Source organism: Callithrix jacchus, chromosome 5 (genome assembly GCF_049354715.1).
Source record: "Callithrix jacchus isolate 240 chromosome 5, calJac240_pri, whole genome shotgun sequence".
Taxonomy (NCBI): Eukaryota; Metazoa; Chordata; class Mammalia; order Primates; family Cebidae; genus Callithrix; species Callithrix jacchus.
In genome coordinates, this window is record NC_133506.1 from 147,205,223 (window position 1) to 147,227,613 (window position 22,391).

General features: G+C 42.1%; 1 protein-coding gene across 6 annotated transcripts in view; it reads right to left on the reverse strand.

Annotated features, from left to right (window-relative positions):
- The window catches only part of FLT3 (fms related receptor tyrosine kinase 3), a 150,275-nt gene that overhangs the window by 58,306 nt on the left and 69,578 nt on the right, over positions 1–22,391 (reverse strand). For all 6 annotated transcript variants that reach the window (XR_008481780.2, XM_054256730.2, XM_035302422.3 and 3 more), the window contains 7 exons: positions 18,550–18,752; positions 14,560–14,675; positions 9,395–9,524; positions 7,550–7,677; positions 7,094–7,233; positions 6,841–6,994; positions 5,449–5,617 (listed from right to left, as the gene is read on the reverse strand). Coding sequence is in view for 5 of the 6 variants with exons in the window: in XM_054256730.2 (XP_054112705.1) it covers positions 5,449–5,617; positions 6,841–6,994; positions 7,094–7,233; positions 7,550–7,677; positions 9,395–9,524; positions 14,560–14,675; positions 18,550–18,752 (1,040 nt within the window). In the remaining variant the exon portion in view is untranslated. The remainder of the gene's footprint in view (positions 1–5,448; positions 5,618–6,840; positions 6,995–7,093; positions 7,234–7,549; positions 7,678–9,394; positions 9,525–14,559; positions 14,676–18,549; positions 18,753–22,391) is intronic.

Genomic DNA, 22,391 nt, shown 5'->3' on the forward strand with positions numbered 1-22,391 from the left:
ATTAGAACAGTCCCATTCCTTTTTTCTCCCATGAAAGCGGGAAAAGCTAAGATAGATCTGGTATTTGTAATTAAGTCTGTAGAGATAGGAAATTATACAAACTAATGGCCGAAATGTCCTGAAAACCTTAATCAGGACCAGGATACCTGGATGGCTAGAAAGTTATAATTTAATAAAATGTAAACATGTAAAGGCGAGTCGTAGTAAACTTTAGTGTAATATTTGAGGAAGTAAATTGGAGAAATGAAGCCAGGAAGGTGGGGAAGCTGAGAGATTTCTGGTGCACACGCCATGACCACACCAAAGTTTTTTCAAGGTAGTGTTATTACAGGGGCCTTTCAGTTACACTTTTAAGAAATTGTATCACTTTGCCTGTAAAATCTTGATACCTGATTAAAATACTGTACTTCCCAAACCAAAGTCAATACAATTACATTACTGAATCCAGATGGTAGGTAAAGAATGTTCATGCACTATTATTTCAGCTTATTAGTAAATGAAACTTTCTATAATTAAAAAGTCAAAAAGAAAGATGGGGGCAGTGGCACACACTGAGTTGTAGCTACTCAGGAGGCTGAGGCAGGAGGATCACTTGAGCCCTGGAGTTAGAATCCAACCTGGGCAACATTTTGCAACCCTGTCTCTAAAAAGCAAAAAGAAGGGCCGGATGCAGTGTTTCAAGCCTGTAATCCCAGCACTTTGGGAGGCTGAGGTGGGCATATCGCTTGAGGTCAGGAGTTCAAGACCAGCCTGGCTAACATGGTGAAACCCTGTCTCTACAAAAAATGCAAAAAAATTAGCTGGGTGGGGCAGTGCACATCTGTAATCCCAGCTACTAGGGAGGCTGAGGCAGAAGAATCACTAGAATCCAGGAGATGGAGGTTGCAGTGAGCTGGGATTATTCCACTGCACTCCAGCGTGGGCGACAGAGTGAGACTCCGTCTCAAAAAAAAAGCAGGCCGGGTGCGATGGCTCATGCCTGTAATCCCAGCACTTTGGGAGGCCAAAGTGGGCAGATCACAAGGTCAGGAGATCGAGACCATCCTGGCTAACAGTGAAACCCCATCTCTTAGAAAAAAAAAAAAAAGCAAGAAATGAATGAAAAGTTGAAATGACCCCTGACTATAATCTAATCTGCCATCCCCATCTCAACACAGAGCCTCATGTGAGAGGAAAAGACATTAGAGCACTCAGAGGTGTGTTCACATTTTTCGTTGTTTCTTTCTTGTTCAATATTTTGAGCATGTTTCATGAAGGATGGTCCATCTTTCCTTTGCATGTGTTGTCAGTGGCCCACAATACCTGGTACGTTGTTAGTAGCAACAACGCACGTCACTAACACAAACACTGTAGCTCTTCAAGAACTTTTAAATACAATCAACACTGAGTATTGCACATTGTGCTAAGAGCCATGTGCCTGGTCCTTGTGGTGAAGAGGATGCTATTGACTCATCTTTGGCCCAGACTATGCACTGTGAGCTGCATTCCAGATATGATGATGAATTCATTAATTTATTAAACACACACTGAACAAGGCATTGTATAATGGTAAACAAATGGCAGCACACCTATTCTTAGAGTTTATGAACTCCCTGGTGAGATGCAGCATACAACTCTGTTACCAGATCAGTAGGAATGAGTGAGGTACAAAATGCTACAGGAGTCAGGATCTCTCCTAATCCATTCATCTACCTCTCTCTATAGGATAACAACCTGGGGTCATGGGTATGGATTATGGCCATGGAATGAAACTAAATGAACCAGCCCACTTCATTGACCCATGACCCATGTATCAGTGACATATCACCAATCACCCCAATTGGTGATTCTGTAAAATCTCAAAAGGTTATACCAGATATCAGTAGCACAGTAGCAGTCTGTGTGCATTTTGAGGGTAGAGGGAGAGGACATTACCTTATTCAATTTTGCAGCCACTCACAGCATCACACCCATCAAGAGGATATTAAAGTAATATTCGTTTAACTGAATTGAGCCCTTATCTCTTTGAATCGGGTTCAGAAAAGATTCCCATAATGCTAAGAGCTTATCTAACATGGGGAGAGGATACAAAGGAGAGAGGGGACAGTGATACGCTGATTTCCTTCGGAACACAGGCCAAGTGGTAATCAAGTCAACTGGGTAGGGAGGGGCTGACTTCCCAACCTTCTACGTTTAAAAGCTTGATGGGCCAGGTATGGCTCGCACCTGTAATTCCAGCACTTTGGGAGGCCGAAGCAGTTGGATCACTTGAGGTCAGGCGTTCGAGACCAGCCTGGCCAACATGAAGAAACCTCGTCTCTACTAAAACTAAAAAAAATTAGCCGGGCATGGTGGCAGGCACCTATAATTCAAGCTACTCGGGAGGCTGAGGCAGAAGAATCACTTGAACTCAGGAGGAGGAGGTTGCAGTGAGCCAAGATCATGCCACTACACTCCAGTCTGAGTGACAGAGCAAGACTTTGTCTCAAAAAAAAAGCTCGATAGTTCTAAATAAGAGCTTATGACCATGGGGTGATGCCTTTAAGACAAAGGTTCCCAAAAAAGATTGCCAGGGTTTATTTTTCTCAATTTGACAGCGTCGAGATATTTTTGGTTGTCACATTGAGAAAAGGGACTGTGCTCCTGGCATCCAGTGGGAGGAGGCCAGGGAGGCTGGAAAGCATCCTGCAGAGCACACAGACCTCCACAACAGTTATGCAGCTCAACATGTCAGCAGTGCCACTGTTGACAAACCCTGAGTTTGGGGGAGTATGTTTCAGTCAATTCCCAGACCAGTCTGCATTTTTTTTTTTGAGACAGAGTTTTGCTATTGTTGCCCAGGCTGGAGTGCAATGGCTCGATCTTGGCTCACTACAACCTCCACCTCCCAGGTTCAAATAATTATTCTGCCTCAGCCTCCCAAGTAGCCTGGGAATACAGGCACCCACCACCACACCTGACTGTATTTTGTATTTTTGTTAGAGACGGGGTTTCACCATGTTGGCCAGACTGGTCTCGAACTGCTGACCTCAAGTGATCCACCGGCCTCAGCCTCCCAAACTGCTGGGATTACAGGTGTGAATCACCACGCCCGGCCAAGTCTGCATTCTTAATTACCTTAAAAATGAATGCTCTGAACATTGGGGGGTTTGAGTAAGAGAGGGTAGACAACTCCATGCAAACCCTGCACGGAGATTCTAAATGTCCCAACAAGGACCAGTTACAAATCGCTTTTAGGTATAAAGAGTTAGCACAATAATCATGAAACACTTAGCAGACTCAAGGTGAAAAGAACTCCTAGTCTTCATGTATAACAGTGCTATCCAGTTCAATATAACGTGTGTCACAACTGCAAGCCTTGTACATCATTTACAAATTCTGTTAGCTACATGAAATAAAAGGAAGCAGGTGAAATTAAGTTCAATAATAGATTTCATTCAATGCAATATATCCAAAATACTACCATTTTAATATATAGCCAATATAACAATTATTTTTATTCTATTATTATTTTTTTTTTCTTTTTGTGGCAGGGTCTTGCTCTGTCATCCAGGCTGGAGTTCGGTGGCGTGATCACAGCTACTACAGCCTCGACCACCTGGGCTCATCAATCCTCCAACCTCAACCTCCCTCGTAGCTGGGACTAAAGGTGTACACCAGCACACTCAACTCACTTTTGTATTTTTGTAGAGATGAGGTTTTGCCATGTTGCCCAGGCTAGTCTCAAACTCCGAGGCTCAAGCGATCCACCCGCCTTGGCCTCCCAAAGTACTGGGATTACAGGTGTGACCCACAGAGCCCAGCCAATATGAAAATTATTAATGATATATTTTACATCCTTTTATTCATACTAAGTCTTCAAAATCTAGCATGTATTTTACAATTAGAGTACATCTTAATTTGGACCAGACACATTTCAAGTTCTCAGTAGCCACATGTGGCTGATGGCTACTGTACTAGACAGCACAGATCTAGACCTGTGATAGGAATCACCAAAGGTTCTCATTAAAAAAGCAGAATCTGAGTGTTTTGCCCCAGTTTTGAGTCAGCAGGTCTGGATTGGGAGTCAGAAATACACACTTTAAACATTTGCTCAGATGATTCTTACATAGTCGATCAACAGACCACATGCTGAGAAACGATGATTTATTCTAGTTCATTGACTTGTTTGAAAGATAACATGTGCATCTCAGTCTCTCATAGTTCAGTCCAAAACCATGTTTTACAACATTAAAGAGATAAGAGATGTCATAACTATAGAAGACACAGGGTAAAGTTGTTTTTTGTTTTCCAAAGAAGGAATGGAGAATTCCTCCCTTAGGAGAATCTTGTGGCTGGGTTCAGTGGCTCATGCCTGTAATCCCAGCACTTTGGGAGGCCCAGTTGGGGTGAATCTCCTGAGCTCAGGAGTTCAAGACCGGCCTGTGCAACATGGCAAAACCCTGTCTCTACCAAAGACACAAAAAAGTAGTCAGGCATGGTGGTGTGCACCTGTGGTCTCAGCTACTTGGAGGCTGAGGTGGGAGGATCACTTGAGCCTGGGAAGTGGAGGTTGCAGTGAGTCAAGATCACACCACGGTACTACAGCATGGGTGACAGAGTAAGACCTCATCTCAAAAAAAAAAAAGAAAGAAGGAAAAGAAAAACTACTATTTTTTTAAAAAAAGAATCTTGCATAGTTTCTCATACAGATCTCCAGGAAAACATTTTTCCATTTTCCTTCAGCATTTATTATTGGGTTATTTCTGCATGTATTTTTTGAAAATTTAAATCAATTCACTTATGAGTAATGTCCTTCTGTTTTTAAGGAGTTTTACTTCCTCAATCATCTGCAAATGTTTTAGGGGAGACTCAGTGAACTATCCACTGCACTCTCAAACAGGAAGTAACTACCCTGTGACTCAGAAAATGCCATAGAACCAGACTCAAACTAGACTAGCTAATACGGTTCTTTCTGTTTCCATGCAGCAGGCTATATTATCTAAAGCAATGGTAAGACTGCTACTGTATCCTCACATCTGCTACTTGTTTTCTCATCTCCAGTTTCAATTCAATAATAGTTAAACTCATAATAAGTGAACTTGCTTCCATGAGTATAAAACTGTCCTTCTTGGCCGGGCACAGTGGCTCACACCTGTAATCCCAGCACTTTGGGAGGCCAAGAAGGGTGGATCACGAGGTCAGGAGTTCAAGGCCAGTCTGGCCAAGATCGTGAAACCCTGTCTCTACTAAAGACACAAAAAATCAGCCAGAGGCTGAGGCAGAGAATTGCTTGAACCCAGGAGGTGAAGGTTGCTGTGAGCTGAGATCGTGCCACTGCACTCCAGCCTGGGAGACAGAGTGAGACTCTGCCACACACACACACACACACACACACACACACACACACACACAAACTGTCCTTCTCAAGGGCAACAAGCAAGGGGAATGATGCTAAAAATGATGCCTTAGAGTCCTCTGTGATCTCACCTGTATCCATCATTGAGACCCTTTTGCTCACAAGGAAATGATTTTCGAGAGAAAGTCCATGTACATCTGATTTGTGGGTAGGCTTTAAACCTGACGGAAAAACAAAACTCTTCATATTGGTCAATGTCATAATCTTCACTTGAATTGGTAGCATTTATAAATCCCTTTTCTGTAAGAAAAAATAACATTTATGAATTAATGAGATTCATATGGAAACATATTGAGAAGACAAAATAAACTTGCATTCATCAGTTTAACCCAGGAAAACTCGGGTGTTGGCATGCTGCAGGTCACACTACTGGATAATCCAAGTGAAAACCCAGGAGTCCTATCCCTAGTTCTAAGCCTGAGCTCATCATCTTTTGAAGTGAAGAAATTTTGAAAGAAATTTTGGAAGGAAGGGAGGGAGGGAGGATGGGATGTAGATAATTGACTCTTCCCAGAGAAATGTATAAATAAATCTACAGATTTTGCAATTTCCAAAGGTTGGAAGGACCCCCCACGCCGGTGTATACACTAGGGCTCTCCTAACAGAGTCTGGAAGCCCCTGCTCTCAGCCAGCGCCGTTCTTTCATTGATAAGAGAGAGTAAAATAAACTCAAGGCACAAATAAAAGAGCAATAAATAAACAAATAAACAACAAATAAAATCTGGCTAGCAATATTCGCGAGGTTGTCTTATGGAACACTTCCTTATTAAAAGCATCACTGTATTTCTTTGCGTTTTCATTATGGCCGTGCCCGAATCTGAGATTACTGAATTGTGGTTATTTTCAGATCCTACATAGCCCACCAAAATGTCAACGCATCTAAGGGCTTGTACTGTCTCTCAGTGCTCACTGCCCTAATGGTGCATTTAGTTGTTTCTTAAAACTAGTATTTAGAGGCTGGGCATGGTGGCTCATGCCTCTAATCCCAGCACTTTGGGAGGGCAAGGTGGGTGGATCACCTGAGGTCATAAGTTTGAGACCAGCCTGGCCATCATGGTGAAACCCCATCTTTAAAAAAAAATAAAAATTAAATTAAAAAAACACACACTAGTATTTATTGCTTGTTTTGTGTCAGGCTCTGTGCCAGGTTCTGGGACTACAAGGATAGAATGAATTGTCCTTGTCCTTAGGGAACTTAGAGTCTACTGGAGGATGAAAGTACACAAACAGATGGTCACATTACAATGTGTCATGTGCTAAGACAGTGGCATTCAAGCGGGCCTGGTTTAACGGGAAAAGGAAAAGGGTGGGCAGATTCTCTTGCAAAGCTATTCTAACTCAGTTTCTTTCTCCGCGTTTGATGGTAGCATTATACTGAAATCGGAGTTTCTGCCACATACCTCACATTCCACACTAAAGCAACTAAAAATAGGAATAAAGATGGTGTGAGCCGCCTGCATTACCTACGATGGTAACCAAAGCTGATTGACTGGGATGTTTTGAAGAGGAACAAGTGTAGTATCCAGTGTCGTTTCTTCCCACCGATGATACAAAAGCAAACAGAATCCGTATCATAGTTCTGTTTGTTGAATAGGTACTCATCTCAAAGTAGCTGCCCTAGGTTTTAATAAAAAAAAGAATTTGCATTTAATGTTTTCAACCCGGATTATTAGTTAATTGGTCCTGCATTTTCAGAATACAAATTTGTCCTATTACCTCCTGGAGTGCTTTGTCTTCTAATTCCCAGGTGAGCCCGAATTCATAATTCACATGAACAGCTTTGCACCTTATCCATAAGGGTTCCCCCACTTTAAGAAATAACTGTGGCAATGTGGTCTGAGGACTTCGATTTAGATCTAGGAGATGAAAACATCCCAAGTGAGAAAAAAAAAAGTGATTTTTGCCTCAACACAAAAGATATCCCAAGCATTCTGAACAAAGACTTTAGCATCGTCTCAAATATTACTAAACACATTAATAAAAGAAGGTTTTAGAGACTGACTCTTTTATGAAGAAATCAGCATTTACAGAATCCATAATATTGCTTTTACTGTGGCCTAAAGGAACGACAGGATTTCTGAAGGAATGACCACCCATGCAGTTGCTGTTAGTCCCTGGTAATTGCTAAGAAACAGTCACCGAAAGTGAAAGTACGTGATATTATAGTGTTACCTATTGTGAACAGCCTGGTGCATTCCCTGCCCAGTTCATTTCTGGCACAGCACCTTATGTCCGTCCCAAATAATTCATGAAGCACTTTTTCCTCTTTTTTAACAACAGCTGGACTTTCTTCTTTACAGCTACAATTAGAAAATAAGTACCATTTGGCTAAACAAGTTTTAAAATTACAAAAGAACGCTCAAGAGGAGAACAAAGTTCTAGAGCCAGTTTAATGGTCAAATGGTAAATGAAAGGTCAAAAGGTAAACAATCCCAAATCTATGGTTTCAGCCAAGAGCTCATAAGAGAGCTACCTAGTTACTCATCAATAAATTAGAATAACACTAAGGAGAATTACATAATAAAACAGTTTTAAATTGTCCGTGTTTGGTGATCTCTTTGCTGCAGTTGTTTAAAGACAGGGAAAGAAAGAAAAAGTAAGAAAGAAGATAAAGGAAAAAAGAGAAGAAAGAGAGAAGAGAAAAATTGGGCTTTCATGCAGTTTAGCAAGGTAAGCTTACTTTTCTTCACAGCACTGAAGGGGATGCAGTTAAGAGGGAGGGAAGCTAAAGTTGCAAAAGTCACCCGAGTTCCCATAGGAATAGAGGAGAAAAGCCGAGGTGTCACCCATGGGGGAAGTCAGCCAAGACCCCCAGGTAGTCAACAGAGTAAAATCCCTCTCCCTGCCTCAGAGAAAGCGGATGTTGGTACCACTTTGGACCAAAGCATTTGTTACTTTTTCTCCTGCTATTTGGTCCCTTTTTTTTTAAAGTTGTTTAGTAAATTTTAATTAGTTCAAACGGCATGAATTTTTATTTTGTGAGAACTCAGCTTTGGCATATATGAAAAACTACGTAAATATTTATACCATACTTACTATCTGCCACGCACTGTTCTATGTGCTTTACGTGTATCAATTCATTTAATCATCATAGCAATCATCATGTCATCCCCTTTCTTCTGATAAGGCACAGAGAGGTTAAGTAGCTTGCCCAAGGCCACACTGCTGCTAAGCAAACTAGGGTTCAAACCCAGGCTATTTGGCTCTAGATTCTATATATATATATAATTTACTATATATAGTAAAGGCATAGTAAAGGCTTTAAACAATGATATTACACTGCTTTTCCAGAACACACAGGATAATCACAAATTAAACAATTAATCACAAGGAATTTCTTATAAGAGAATTATACTTTAAATCAGTCTATTTCTTTTCTCCCCAATCAGATGCCCAGGGAGCCAACACCCTGGAACGTGAAGGGACTTTGACTTGTGTAGCATGATGCCCAGAAAGGGCCCTGCAGTTGATTTGAGGGATTGCAAAAAGCCCCTTACCAAAAAAAATCCTCCCTCATCCTCCCTGTGAAGCCCACACTGACAATTCTGTTTTATTTATTTATTTATTTATTTATTTATTATTTTTTGAGATGCACTCTTACTCTCTAGCCCAGGCTGGAGTGCAGTGGCGCCATCTCTGCTCACTGCAACCTCCACCTCTCAGGTTCAAGCGATTCTCCTGCCTCAGCCTCCTGAGTAGCTGGGATTACAGGTGCCCACCATCACACCTGGTTAATTTTTGTATTTTTAGTAGAGACAGGGTTTCACCATGTTGGTCAGGCTGCTCTCAAACTCCCGACCTCAAGTGATCCGCCCACCTCGGCCTCCCAAAATGCTGGGATTACAGGGGTTAGCCACCTCACCTGGCCGCATATTGATCATTCTTTAAACTTAAGAAGCCAAAGTTTCCTGTTTTAATGAGCATAAACTAAATTTTACATACAGCTTGATGTCAGCTACATTAGAAAAAGGCTGAAAGGAAATAATTAGAATAGCAGCTACCGTGGACGTGTCATACCTTTCCCCCTGTGAGTCGCAAAGCACCCATTCCACGGTCGGCTCTGGAACGCTCTCAGATATGCAGACCAGGGCGTCCTGGTTCTCCATTTTTCTAAAGTAAGGTCTTCTTAATGTGTAAAGCAGAGTATCTAAAGTATCATAAGTTATTAACATTTTACTATTTTAAAAATAATTTTCTTAGCAGCCCCCTCAAGAAAGGATTCTATGTCATTAAAAAAAGTTCATATTTTATACTATAGCAGTGTCTTCTGCATCTCCACCAACCATTACATATTTATTTATTTTATAGTAAAGGCACCAAAAGAAAAGCAACCATTATACTAAATTTAGCTCTGGCTGCAATGTCAACTTCAACATTTATCCTCTTGGCCGATTTCTTTCAGTATTTCACAGATCCACAGCTAACTAAAGCAGTCGAGTGAAGCCATGTGAAAATACAAATATTGATATGCACAGGAAAAAGGAAACTAGAGATAACATATGGCTTAAAACCCTCGTTTAATACATAGTTTAAACCTCAACTTTCTTCCTATAATTTTATCTGCAACTAGGCAGAAATATACTAACATTTAGACAGGCAGAAGAAACACGGTAGGGTGGAGTTAGAATTGCAACAGAACTTAGAGGTTTAGTTGAGCCTCCCACTCACACTGGACCATGACACACACCACACACACACACACACACACACACACACCCCATCCTTCACTCCCAGCTATGCCTAACATAAACTTTGTACTTCTTTGACTCCAGTAGGGACTGGAGTTCATTACCTCCTAGGGTGGGTCATTCTAATTTTTAACAAACTTTTTTTTCTTAGAGTTTCCCTATACTTTAAGTTTCCCTATACTGAATTCCAGCCTCTCTCCTTACAATAAATTTTGTTTGAAAATATTATGTATTGCTTTATACATATATATGCATATATATGAAAGACCATATGGAGTGTAAATTTCAAAGCATGATAACAAATACCTATGGAGCCACTATCCAACTTAATCGCTAGAATATTAATAAATACCTTTTAATCTACTTTTGTGCTTCTCCCCATCTCACAACTGTATGTAACCTTTATCCTGAATTTTGCTTATTATTCAGGGATTCTTCAAAGTACTTTTACCACATAAATATGTGGTGCTAAAGATATATTGATTTATTTCGTTCTTGAGCTTCAAAATTGAGTTATCAATCAATATGTAGCTTCCATAACTCCATTTTCTCATCCAACCTTATGTTTTTGATTCATCCATGGTTTTACATGTAGCTTTGCTTTATTCCTCTTTTTTTTTTACTGCTAAATAATATTCTACTGGTAAATATATCATTATTTTTTCATTTTCTTGCAGTAGACACTTGGTCTGTTTCCTTTTTTTTTTTTTTTCTTTTTTGTGAGATAGGGTCTCTTACACCCAGGCTGGAGTGCAGTAGTGTAATCTCAGCTCACTACAGCTTCAGCCTCCCAGGCTCAAGTGATCCTGCTGCCTCGGCCTCCCAAGTGCTTAGATTATAGGTATGAGCCACCATACTCAGCCATAGTTTTTTTTGTATGACTAACCATGTGCTCTGAACATTCCACACATTTGTACTGAGGCATATGTATAACACTCTTAATAACATGCCTAAGAGCGGAATTGCTGGTCTGCATGGTATGAGCACATTCAGCCTTACACATAATGACTATTTGTTTTCCAGAGTGGTTGTACTAATTTGTTACACATCAGGATATGAGAGCACTTATTGCTTTATATACTTACCAAGACTTCTTAATTTTCAACAGTCTAGCAGATATAACATGGTATTTCATTGAGGTCTTAATTTAATTTCTCCATTATTAATTTAACATGTGTTAAAATAATTAATTGGGAGGCCATCAGGCTGAGAAAGCTCTAACAGCTTGAGTTACTATGTAAACAAACCAAAACCCAACTCAAAAAAAAAAAAAAAAACAGGAAAATAAAAGCTGGGTGTGGTGGCTCACACCTATAATCCCAACACTTTGGGAGGGTGAAGCAGGAGGATTGCTTGAGCCCAGGAGTTCGAGACTAGCCTAGGTAACATGCAGAAACCTCAACTCTACAAAAAAATAACAGGCTGGGCATGATGGCTCATGCCTGTAATCCCAGCTCTTTGGGAGGACAAGGTAGGCGTATCACTTGAGGTCGGGAGTTCAAGACCAGCCTGGCCAACATGGTGAAACCCCATCTCTACAAAAAATACAAAAATTAGCCAGGCGTGGTGGCAGGCACCTGTAATCCCAGTTTATTCAGGAGTCTGAGGCAGGAGAATTGCTTGAACCCAGGAGGTGGAAGTTGCAATGAGCCCAGATCACACCACTGCACTCCAGTTTGGACGACAAGAGTGAGACTCCGTCTCAAAACAAAAGCAAAAACAAAACAAAAAAAAGCAAAAAACAAACCCAATTCAATATGAGCAGCAAAATGCAACTTAGCTTAACCAATCAGAAACTACAAACTGACTAAATGAGGGACTGTCCACTTTAACCAATCAAATGTTTTCTCTGTCTTGCTTCTGGGAACACCTTAGAGAAAGAGGTCCTACCCTTGAATCCCCTCACTGTCGCCCGACTGCTTTCCATCTGGCACTGCCTGATTCATGAATCACTTTCTGCTCAAATATACTCTTTACAACTTTAACGTGTCTAAGTTTACCTTTTAACACGTTTCTTGACCCTTTAGGTTTCATGTTCCAAAAATGAAATGCCCCCTCACGTACTTTGTTCATTTTTCTACTAGGTTTTTATTTTGTCCTGTTTTTCTTATTGACTTATAGAAGCTCTTTACATATTATGACTACTAATCCTTTGTTGACTGTGAACTGCAAGTATCTTTTTCCATCTTGTAGTGGTTTTCACTTTTTCTCTCTGTAATTTCTAACCACTGGTTCTTATCCTACCCTCCAGAGCAACATTTTTTAAGTCTAGCTTTGATTCCATATCAAAATCGTTCAAATATTTAAAAATCAGAAACTGAGATCAAGGGAGATAATTACCATACAAGGCACTTAAACTAGTTAACTCAGGTTTCCTGACTCAAATCTCAAAAGGGTTTCCTCTGCATGACACTGCAATCAATCTTATCGTCTCCCTGAAATATTTCCTTCTATATGCTAAACATCCCCGATTCCTTCAACTGTTCCTAATTTAAAGAATTCCAAGTTTTCCACTATCCTGCTTGCTCCATTTTATCAGTATTCATCTGAAAAAAAAAAATGTAGAACTGAAATGAATAATCTTCTATTAATTTCCTTAGTTTAGACGTTATATTTTCATGAACACTGTCAAGGTTCAAATTTACTTTTTTAGCAAGCATGCCACTCTGGTGGTTAAAGTGAGCTTGCGGTTGACTAAAAACCCTTTCCTCTTTTTCACACTGACTGTTGCCACGTCTCTCCCACCTACTTTTTTGGACCCCACCACCTTGCAGAATGCTAGAAACAAGTTGTAATTTACTTGAATAATTGTTATTATATTTTTACCTTGTAAATCTTAAGTGAAAGTAATATACCCTAAATATAACAGAGACACAGCAGATGCCCACTTACCTTATACAACTATTTGTACTTGGCAAGAAAATTTAAAAAGGAGAGAGAGAAAAAAAAAAAAAAAACAAGAAAGAGGAAGAGAGGGAGAGAGCAAGAAATGTTTTAGCTTCTTCCAACCTGAAGCACATATTTACTGTCCCACAGAGGCGGTGAGGGACCAGAAAGGGGGCAGGGAACATAACAACATCAGAGAGCAGCAAAAGGTGATTCTTGGCTTTGGAGCTGGTAGAGCTCTGGTCCTGTGATCTTGAGAGTAATTAAAGGACTTTCCAGAACAAATTTTGAGTCATTTTAACTTCAGCTAATTTATACCTTACAGGCTGACTTTAGAACCTTACTCTACCCCCAACCCCAGTAAGATGACGCTTCTGCGAATTCTCTCTTCTGACAGCAAGACTCTCAGACTCACACAAGACCCAGGGCAGTGTGGTGCAGAAAGCCTCCAGCTGTGCCCACCGCCACACCTCTCAGAGAGTCTGTTTTCTCATCTACATGCATACCGGATCGCTGTGAGCCTCTGAGATGATACAGGCAGAAGCTCTTCAGCAAAGGGCAGTTGTGGTTATTCCTGACCCAGGGCACCTCTATGGGCCGGGCACGCTTTGGGCATTTCAGTCACTGACAAGGAAGAGGGGAGCCTGGCAAGTTGTGTCAATGTGTGGGAGGGAACCTAATTTTAAATGGTATTAACTCAGGGTTTTTGGAGCACTGCACTGGCCCCCAAAGGCAGAAGGACCTGAGTGAATGTAGCCACCTTCAGTCCTTCTTGGTCACAGAAGGTGAAGCAGCACGTTCAGTGCACACAGCACTGAGTCTATGCAGAAATGGGGACAAAACAAGGAGAAGCCAGAAAGCACTTGCAGGTGGTGGCTCTGCCAGCTGCACAGCTGACTCCCTTGGTGAGAACATTTGGACTATTCCTTACAGTTTGCATATGGTCTGGCATGCACGTGGACCTGCGCAGTCCAACACAGTAGCCGCTAGCTGCATGGGGCTATTTAAATACCAATTTTAATGAATTCAAATTAAATGCAATTAAAACTTTAGTTCCTCAGTCACCTTAGCCACGTTTCGAGGGTTCAACAGCCCCACGTGGCCAATGGCTTTTATACTGGAAAGAGCAGACAAAGATCATTTTCATCATCTCAGAAGTTCTGCTGGATCGTGCTGAGACCTTTCAATCCTGTGAGGTATGTATTTTTATCCTCATTTTACCGATAAGGAAATTGGGGCTCAGAGAAATTGTGAGCTGCCATCAGTGGTAGTGTCAGAACCCGAATTAGAACCCAGGTCTTCTGATTCCAAGGTCAAAATGTTTTACATTCTTCCCTGTCAGCCATCTGCTACTGAACAGAGGGTGTCCCAGGTGTTTTTAATAGCAGGCACATTCTGAGAGTCCACGGCACACATCAGTAATTCATCAGTGATTCTCAGTTCTCTATAGGTTATACAGATGGTTGATGGGAATCTAATCAATCCAACTAGGTATCGAGGGAAACCTGAATGAGTCTAGAGGAGCCAGTCAAGCTAACGAGTTCTAAACCACCCCTTTGAAATACTGTGGTATTCCAGGCTGAAATAGTAGTAGCAGGCTGGACTTACTTCTTATACTCACTGTAAACAATATTGTGTAATTGGTAGCTTCACTCTGAATAAAAAGTAGGTATTCTCCAGCTTGGGTTTCTGTCATTTTCAAAATGACCATGGAAACAACTCCTCTGCAAAACAGGAAAAAGAACTAGTTATTTTGGAAAATCATAGTGACTAAGATGGTAGTTTGGTAGGCCCAGTGTTCCCTGACTGGCACAGAGGCACACAGCTCTGTCATGTGCCCAGCACTCTGCCTGGACATTGCTTGTTGGACCTTGACTTTTAACCTGTCATCCTTGAGGATGGGAGAGCTCCATTACCATGCCATCATCTCACCTTCCCTGAGCTTCTAGGAGGGAAAACTCCCATCTAAAAATGCACAGTAAGCTGGGTGCAGTGGCTCACGACTGGGAGGCCGAGGCAGGCAGATCACCTAAAGTCAGGAGTTTGACACCAGCCTGGCCAACGTGGTGAAACCCCGTCTCTACTAAAAGTACAAAAATTAGTCCGAGCACGGTGGCTCACACCTGTAATCCCAGCACTTTGGGAGGCCAAGGTGGGCGGATCACGAGGTCAAGAGTTCGAGACCAGCCTGACCAACATGGTGAAACCTCATCTCTACTAAAAACACAAAAATTAGCCGGGCATGGTGGCATACACATGTAATCCCAGCTACTCCGGAGGCTGAGGCAGGAGAATCAGTTGAACCCAGGAGGCAGAGGTTGCAGTGAGGCAAGATCGTGCCATTGCATCCAGCCAGGGCGACAAAGCAAGACTCCATCTCAAAAAAAAAAAAAAAATTAGCTGAGCGTGGCAGTGGGAGCCTGTAATCCCAGCTACTTGGGAGAATCATTTGAACCCAGGAGGCAGAGACTGCAGTGAGCCCAGATTGCACCACTGCACTCTAGCCTGCACAATAAGATTAAAACTGTATCTAAAAAAAAAAAAAAAAAAAAAAAACCAAAACAGCAACAACAAAATGCACAGTAAGCCGGGAGCAATGGCTCACACATGTCATCCCAGAACTTTGGGAGGCTGAGGCTGGTGGATCATTTGAGCCCAGGAGTTCAAGACCAGCCTGGGCAACATAGTGAGACCCCACCTCTATTTTTTAAAAATTAAAACACACACACAGACACACACACACACACACACACACACACACACACGGCGTTGGTGATACAGTCTCTTTGGCAGTGACATGCCATTTCCTTCCATGACAAAGCACCCTTTGTGATCACATGTGTCCAGTCACCTGGTCATCAGCCTCAGCTTCCCATTCACAGAAAGCTGAGATTTAAAAAAATGTTCTCCTAGTTTGTGCCTTTCTCTGTCTAAATGAAAGAACTCAAACAAAATCTGACAAAAGGCATGTTCCTATGGAGTAATAATTACACTGAATATCACTTAGATGTAGGAGAAAGATGTCTCAGTGTCAGGATTTTTAACTTTTCAGATAATTGGTGAAGATAAATTGGGTTGGGGCATTCTCTTCCGAGCGATAACTATGATGTGTATTTGGTACTGTCTTCTCTCTTTAAAGCTGACAGTACTCCTAGCACTTTGTTGAGTGATGCTGGATTTAAATTGACACCTTCTGACCTTTACACCCTTAACTGTGCAAAGTGTAATCTTTCACCAACAATGTTAGCATCAGCAGCGAGTTGACAACGATGCAGAATCTCAGGCCCCACTCAGACCTACTCATCAGGATCCGCATTTTAAACAAGATCCCTAGGCAGTCCAAATGCATGTTATATTCGAGAAGCCCTGCTTTAAAGCAGCAAGCAGGTCCAAGAGTACATGGGCCTGCATTCATAAACACAGTAATTAGTAGGATATATACTTGACTGGCTTCTGCAGATCTATTTTGATGATATGCTTCCTTTCTCTGAACCATTCGCCTGGTGTGAGCCACCACACCTGCAGTCGCAACACTTTGGGAGGCAAGGTGGGAGGATTGCTTGAGGCCATGAGTTCAAGACTAACCTGGGCAACATATTAAGATGCTTTTCCAATAAAATGAAAAAATGTGGCTGGCACAGTGGCTCATGCCTGTAAATCCAGCACTTTTGTAGCCAAAAAACAAGAAATGATACAATTTCAAAAGAGGAAAGGAAAACGAATGTGTTCCAAGATTTAGAACTAAACTTCAGAACTATATTCACTGTCCTGCAAATCACTTAAGAGAAGAGTGTATTTGACCTTAAAATACATAACTGGTTCAAGTCGATCACAGAGACATTCTCCAAGACCCTATCAAGGGTTTGGAGTTTGAGACCAGACTGGCCAACATGGTGAAACCCCGTCTCTACTAAAAATAAAATACAATTAAAAATTAACCAGGCATGGTGGTGAGTGCCCACTACTCAGGAGGCTGAGGCACGAGAATGAATCACTTGAACCTGAAAGGCAGAGGTTGCAGTGAGCTGAGATCCTGCCACAGCACTCCAGTCTGGGCAACAGAACAGGACTGCATCTCAAAACAAAACGAAACAAAACACAAAAGCCCAAATATAGTCCTTCATCGTAAAAAAGGTAAAAAGATTTAAAGAAAAAAGAAAATTCCAAAATATTATTTTCACTATTTGTTTTACATTTTGCCAGCCACTCACTGCTTTCTATATACCTGTGTGTGTGTGTGTGTGTGTGTGTGTGTGTGTCTATGTGTATGTGTGTGTAGGCTTAAATTAATAGACTTTACTTTTTTCTTTTTTCTCCTTTTTTTTGTCTTGCCTTGTGTCCCAGTTGGAGTACAATGGTGCGATCTTGGCTCACTGCAATCTCTGCCTCCTGACTTCAAGCAATTCTCCTGCCTCAGCCTCCCAAGTAGCTGGGATTACGGGCACATACCATCCCACCTGGCTAATTCTTGTATTTTTAGTAGAGACAGGGTTTCACCGTGTTGAACAGGCTCATCTGAAACTCCTGATCTCAGGTGATCTGCCCACTTTGGTCTCCCAAAGTGCTGGGATAACAGGCATGAGAGCCACTGCACCCGGCTGACTTTACTTTTTAGAGCAGTTTTAGATTTACAGAAAAATTGAGCAGGAGACACAGAAAGATGCCATATATGCCCTTCCCACCACACGCAGTTTCCCTTATTATTAACATCTTGCACAGGTGTAATATGTTTGTTACAATTGATGAACCAATTTTAAAGTTCAGTTTGGGCCTGGAGCGGGAGCAGAGGCTCATGCCTGTAATCTTAGCACTTTGGGAGGCCGAGGTGGGAGGATCACCTGAGGTCAGGAGTTTGAGACCAGCCTGGCCAACATGGGGGAAGCCCATCTCTACTAAAAATACAAAAATTATCTGGTTGTGGTGGCACATACCTGTAATCCCAGCTACTTAGGAGGCTGAGACAGGAGAATCGCTTGAACCTGGGAAGCAGAAGTTGCAGTGAGTCAAAATCGTACCACTGCACTCCAGCCTGGGTGACAGAATGAGATTCTGTCTCAAAAAATAAAATGAAGTTCATAGTTCGCATTTTTTTGTGTGTTGTACATCCTATGGGATTTGACAGATATGTAATGTCATGTATTGATGCCTTAACTATATTTTTAGTTTGTTATTTCTCTGAAGACAAGAGTTACAAAAAACAGGCCGAGGCCAGGCGCTGTGACTCACGCCTGTAATCCTGACACTTTTGAAGGCCAAGGTGGGTGGATTGCTTAAGCCCAGGAGTTCAAGATCAGCCTTGACAACATGGTGAAACACAGTCTCTACAAAAAATTTTAAAAATTAGCCAGGTGCGGTGGCACACTCCTGTAGTCCCAGCTACTTGGGAGGACTGAGGTGGGAGGATTGTTTGAGTTTGGAAGGTCGAGGCTACAGTGAGCCAAGATTGTGCCACTGTACTCTGGCCTGGGTGACAGAGAGACACCCTGACTCAAAAAAAAAAAAAAAAAAAAAATAGATTTACAATAAACTTGGGCAGAAATTTGAAAAGGAATTCCAGATGAACCACATTTTATGTCAAGAAGGTATTCCTCCACTTACCTGTTTTGTAAATCAAAATGTGGTTGGCAATGCAGGGAGCTGTGCTTAAAGACCCAGAGACAGGAAATGTTCCCAGGGGTGTTGACCAGCACTTGCAGTGTGATGGAGGCAGACGCCTCCACTTCCACTGCGGCAGCCTCATACACTGTCCCTGCGCTCTGCGGTCTCAACGCACACCCGAGGTCTTCTGGGGATTCCATCACCTACGTTGTAGATAGAACAAAGTGAATTCATGAAAATTGCAGGTTTAAGGCCTCCCATTCTCCATAACAAAACTTTATCAAACACAAGCATTCTGACATGCTGCACACGACACCCATGCAAGCTGGAACCCACTGAGAACACACTGCAGACCGAAGGTCCTATTAATTATAATTCTCTAAAGAAAAGATAAATAACTTTGGGCTGCATTTCTAAAATGTTGTACAGACTGTTATGGTGTGTGTCCCCCTGCCTCTGCAAATTCATATGTTGAAGTCCTAACCCTCAGTATCTCAGAATGTGACTTTATTTGGAGATGGTCTTTTTTTTTTTTTAAAGACAGGGTTTCACCATGTTAGTCAGGCTGGTCTTGAACTCCCGACCTCAGGTGATCCCCCTGCCTTGGCCTCCAAGTGGTTGGATTACAGGCGTGAGCCACCACGCCCGGCCTGAAGATGGTCTTTACATCGGTAATCAAGTTAAAATGGGGTTGTTCCTAAATCCAGTATGACTGGTGTCCTTACAAGAAGAGGAGGCAGGGTGTGGTGGCCCACACCTGCAACCCCAGCACTTTGGGAGGCCAAGGCAGGGGGTCAGGAATTCGAGACCAGAGTAGCCAACATGGTGAAATCCCTTGAAGTCCAGGCCAGGTTCTTCACCACCTGGCAGAGCTGAGTCCCACGGTGCCATGAGGCACTGGAATTTAAGAGAATGTGGTATCGAAAACAATGTTTAAAAAAAATAGGACTTTGATAATAACAGTGAGATCAGTCTATTGATCTTGTAACAAGTATCGCTAATAATGAGGGCATGAAGTTGCCTAAGAAATCTCTAATACAGTTGTCTGCTTACATAAGTAAAACAGCTGCACAAGCTGTGGAAACGCCAGAGAAAGCATGTAAAATGGTCTGTCACACAAAGTCCATCATTCTTTCCCAAATCCTTGTTACAGAAAAAAACAAAACAAAGCAAATCAATGACTCATTCTGTAGAAGTGTGGGGTGGGACATGGCAAATAAAGAAAATGAGCTGGGTTGAGCAGGCCACCACCTGAAATATGAGGTCAGATTGTCAAACACATTTGCTCAACTCCAGTGACTTTGGTTCTTCACAGCCAGAAAACCCATCATTAAACCATAGTGGACACTTTTTGTTTTTATTACGTTTCTTTTGTTTAGGCTATGCCGCAATGGTACAAAATCTGGTCAGGAGGAATGTGACATTAAATGAAGCGTTGACTTTCTGGAGGGAGGAAGGTATAAATGAACTTGTAACCTATTTGGTAAGGAGAGATAATTTCAGAGTTATAGGGGATTGCCTGCCTATGCTCTCTAATCATTGATAGGGAAAAAAATCAGTACATCTCTCAAGGTGCTGTGAATACTTGGTGCCTTAGTACAGTCATTTCTTAAAATCAAATTTGGCTGGGCGTGGTGGCTCATGCCTGTAATCCCAGCACTTTGGAAGGCCAAGGCGGATGGATCACAAGGTCAAGTGATCGAGACCATGCTGGTCAACATGGTGAAACCCCGTCTCTACTAAAAATACAAAAAATTAGCTGGGCATGGTGGCGCGTGCCTGTAATCCCAGCTACTCAGGAGGCTGAGGCAGGGGAATTGCCTGAACCCAGGAGGCGGAAGTTGCAGTGAGCCGAGATGGCGCCGTTGCACTCCAGCCTGGGTAACAAGAGCGAAACTCCATCTCAAAAAAAAAAAAAAGCAAATTTGAAGAACATGTAATAGTTGGTAATATGGTTTGGATGTGTGTCCACTCCAAAGCTCATGCTGAAATGCAATTCCTAGATGGGCACAGTTGGCTCACGCCTGTAATCACAGCACCTTGAGAGACTAAGACGGGCGGATCACCTGTGGTCAGGAGTTTGAGACCAGTCTGGCCAACATGGTGAAACCCCATCTCTACTAAAAAAAAAAAAAAACTAGGCGGGTGAGGTGGCACATGCCTGTAGTTCTAGCTGCTCTGGAAGCTGAGTGAGGAGAATCACTTGAATACAGGAGGCGGAGGTTGCCAGGCACAGTAGCTCATGCCTGTGTACTTTGGGTGGCTGAGGCAGGCAGATCACTTGAGGTCAGGAATTGATTTATTATTATTAACCAAGACCAATCATCATTAATTTAAGGTTGTGTTTTTATATGAAAACACTTATATGTGTGCAGCTATTTTCTTACATCGAAAAGACACTAAAAGTTTAAAACATCATAGCAAATATTAAAATTGTTTTGCCCACATTGAAATATTGTGCATGCAAAATGCCTTAATTATTAACACGCTCACGTGTTATGATACCAATACTTATTGAAAAATTAACACCAACCATGCTTCTGGCATGGTTTTTTTTTTTTTTTGAGACGGAGTTTTGCTATTGTTGCCCAGGCCGGAGTACAATGGCGCAATCTCGTTACCTAGGCTGGAGTGCAATGGCGCAATCTCGGCTCACCGCAACCTCCGCCTCCTGGGTTCAAGCAATTCTCCTGCCTCAGCCTCCCGAGTAGCTGGAACTACAGGTGTGCGCCACCATGCCCAGCTAATTTTTGTATTTTTAGTAGAGTCAGGGTTTCACCATGTTGGCCAGGATGATCTCGATCTCTTGACCTCGTGATCCTCCCACCTCAGCCTCCCAAAGTGCTGGGATTACAGACATGAGCAACTGCTCCCGGCCTCCATGTACTTCTTTATATTCATGTAGAATGTTGTTATGGAAACTTGTTTCATGCTGTTTTTAAAACTTCGGAATATCTCTGATATATCTGACTTATGCGGGGGAAGGGTCAGGTCATCATATCATGTATTTCTGTGTTATACCTATGTAAAAGAAAAAAGGGTGACTATATATTTGTATGAACCCTCAACTGGAAATGTCTGCAGAGTTGGCTAATTTATGTGCATTTTTTGTTGTACGTAGATTTCTTTCTTTTTTTTTTTTTTTTTTTTTGAGATAGACATCTCTCTCTGTTTCCCAGGCTGGTGTGCAATCTTGTGGTGCAATCTTGGCTCACTGCAACCTCTGCCTCCCTCGCTCAGATGATCCTTCCACCTCAGCCTCACAAGTTGCTGGGATCACAAGTGCGTGCCACCATGACCAGTTAGTTTTGTTCTTGTTGTTGTTTTTTGATAGAAACAGGGTTTCACTACGTTCCTCAGGCTGGTCTCAAACTCCTGAGCCCAAGCCATCAGCCCGCCTTGGCCTCCCAAAGTGCTAGGATTACACGTGTGAGCCACCACACCTGGATTTCTGCTATTTTCAGTTCTCTATCACTTAAGCTTCCCTTGAATAAATTTACTAAATATGTGTTTTTAAAATAGAGGGGTGGGAATAGCATAAGAGAGAGGAGGAATGAAAAACAAGGTCAGAACTTGAAGGAGCCAGAGCCAGATTATTGAGCAATCTCATTATCGGTCTAAGTAATAGGAAATCACAGAGGGTTCAGAGCCAGGCAGGGGAGGAAGGCTGTGCCTGCTTCAAGGAGGCTAGCCCAGTAGCTATCTCTGAAATGAGCTGTAGCAGGAAGAGGCTACTTAAGATATCACTATGGGGCCAGGCGCGGTGGCTCACGCCTGTAATCCCAGCACTTTGGGAGGCCGAGGCGGGTGGATCACAAGGTCAAGAGATCGAGACCATCCTG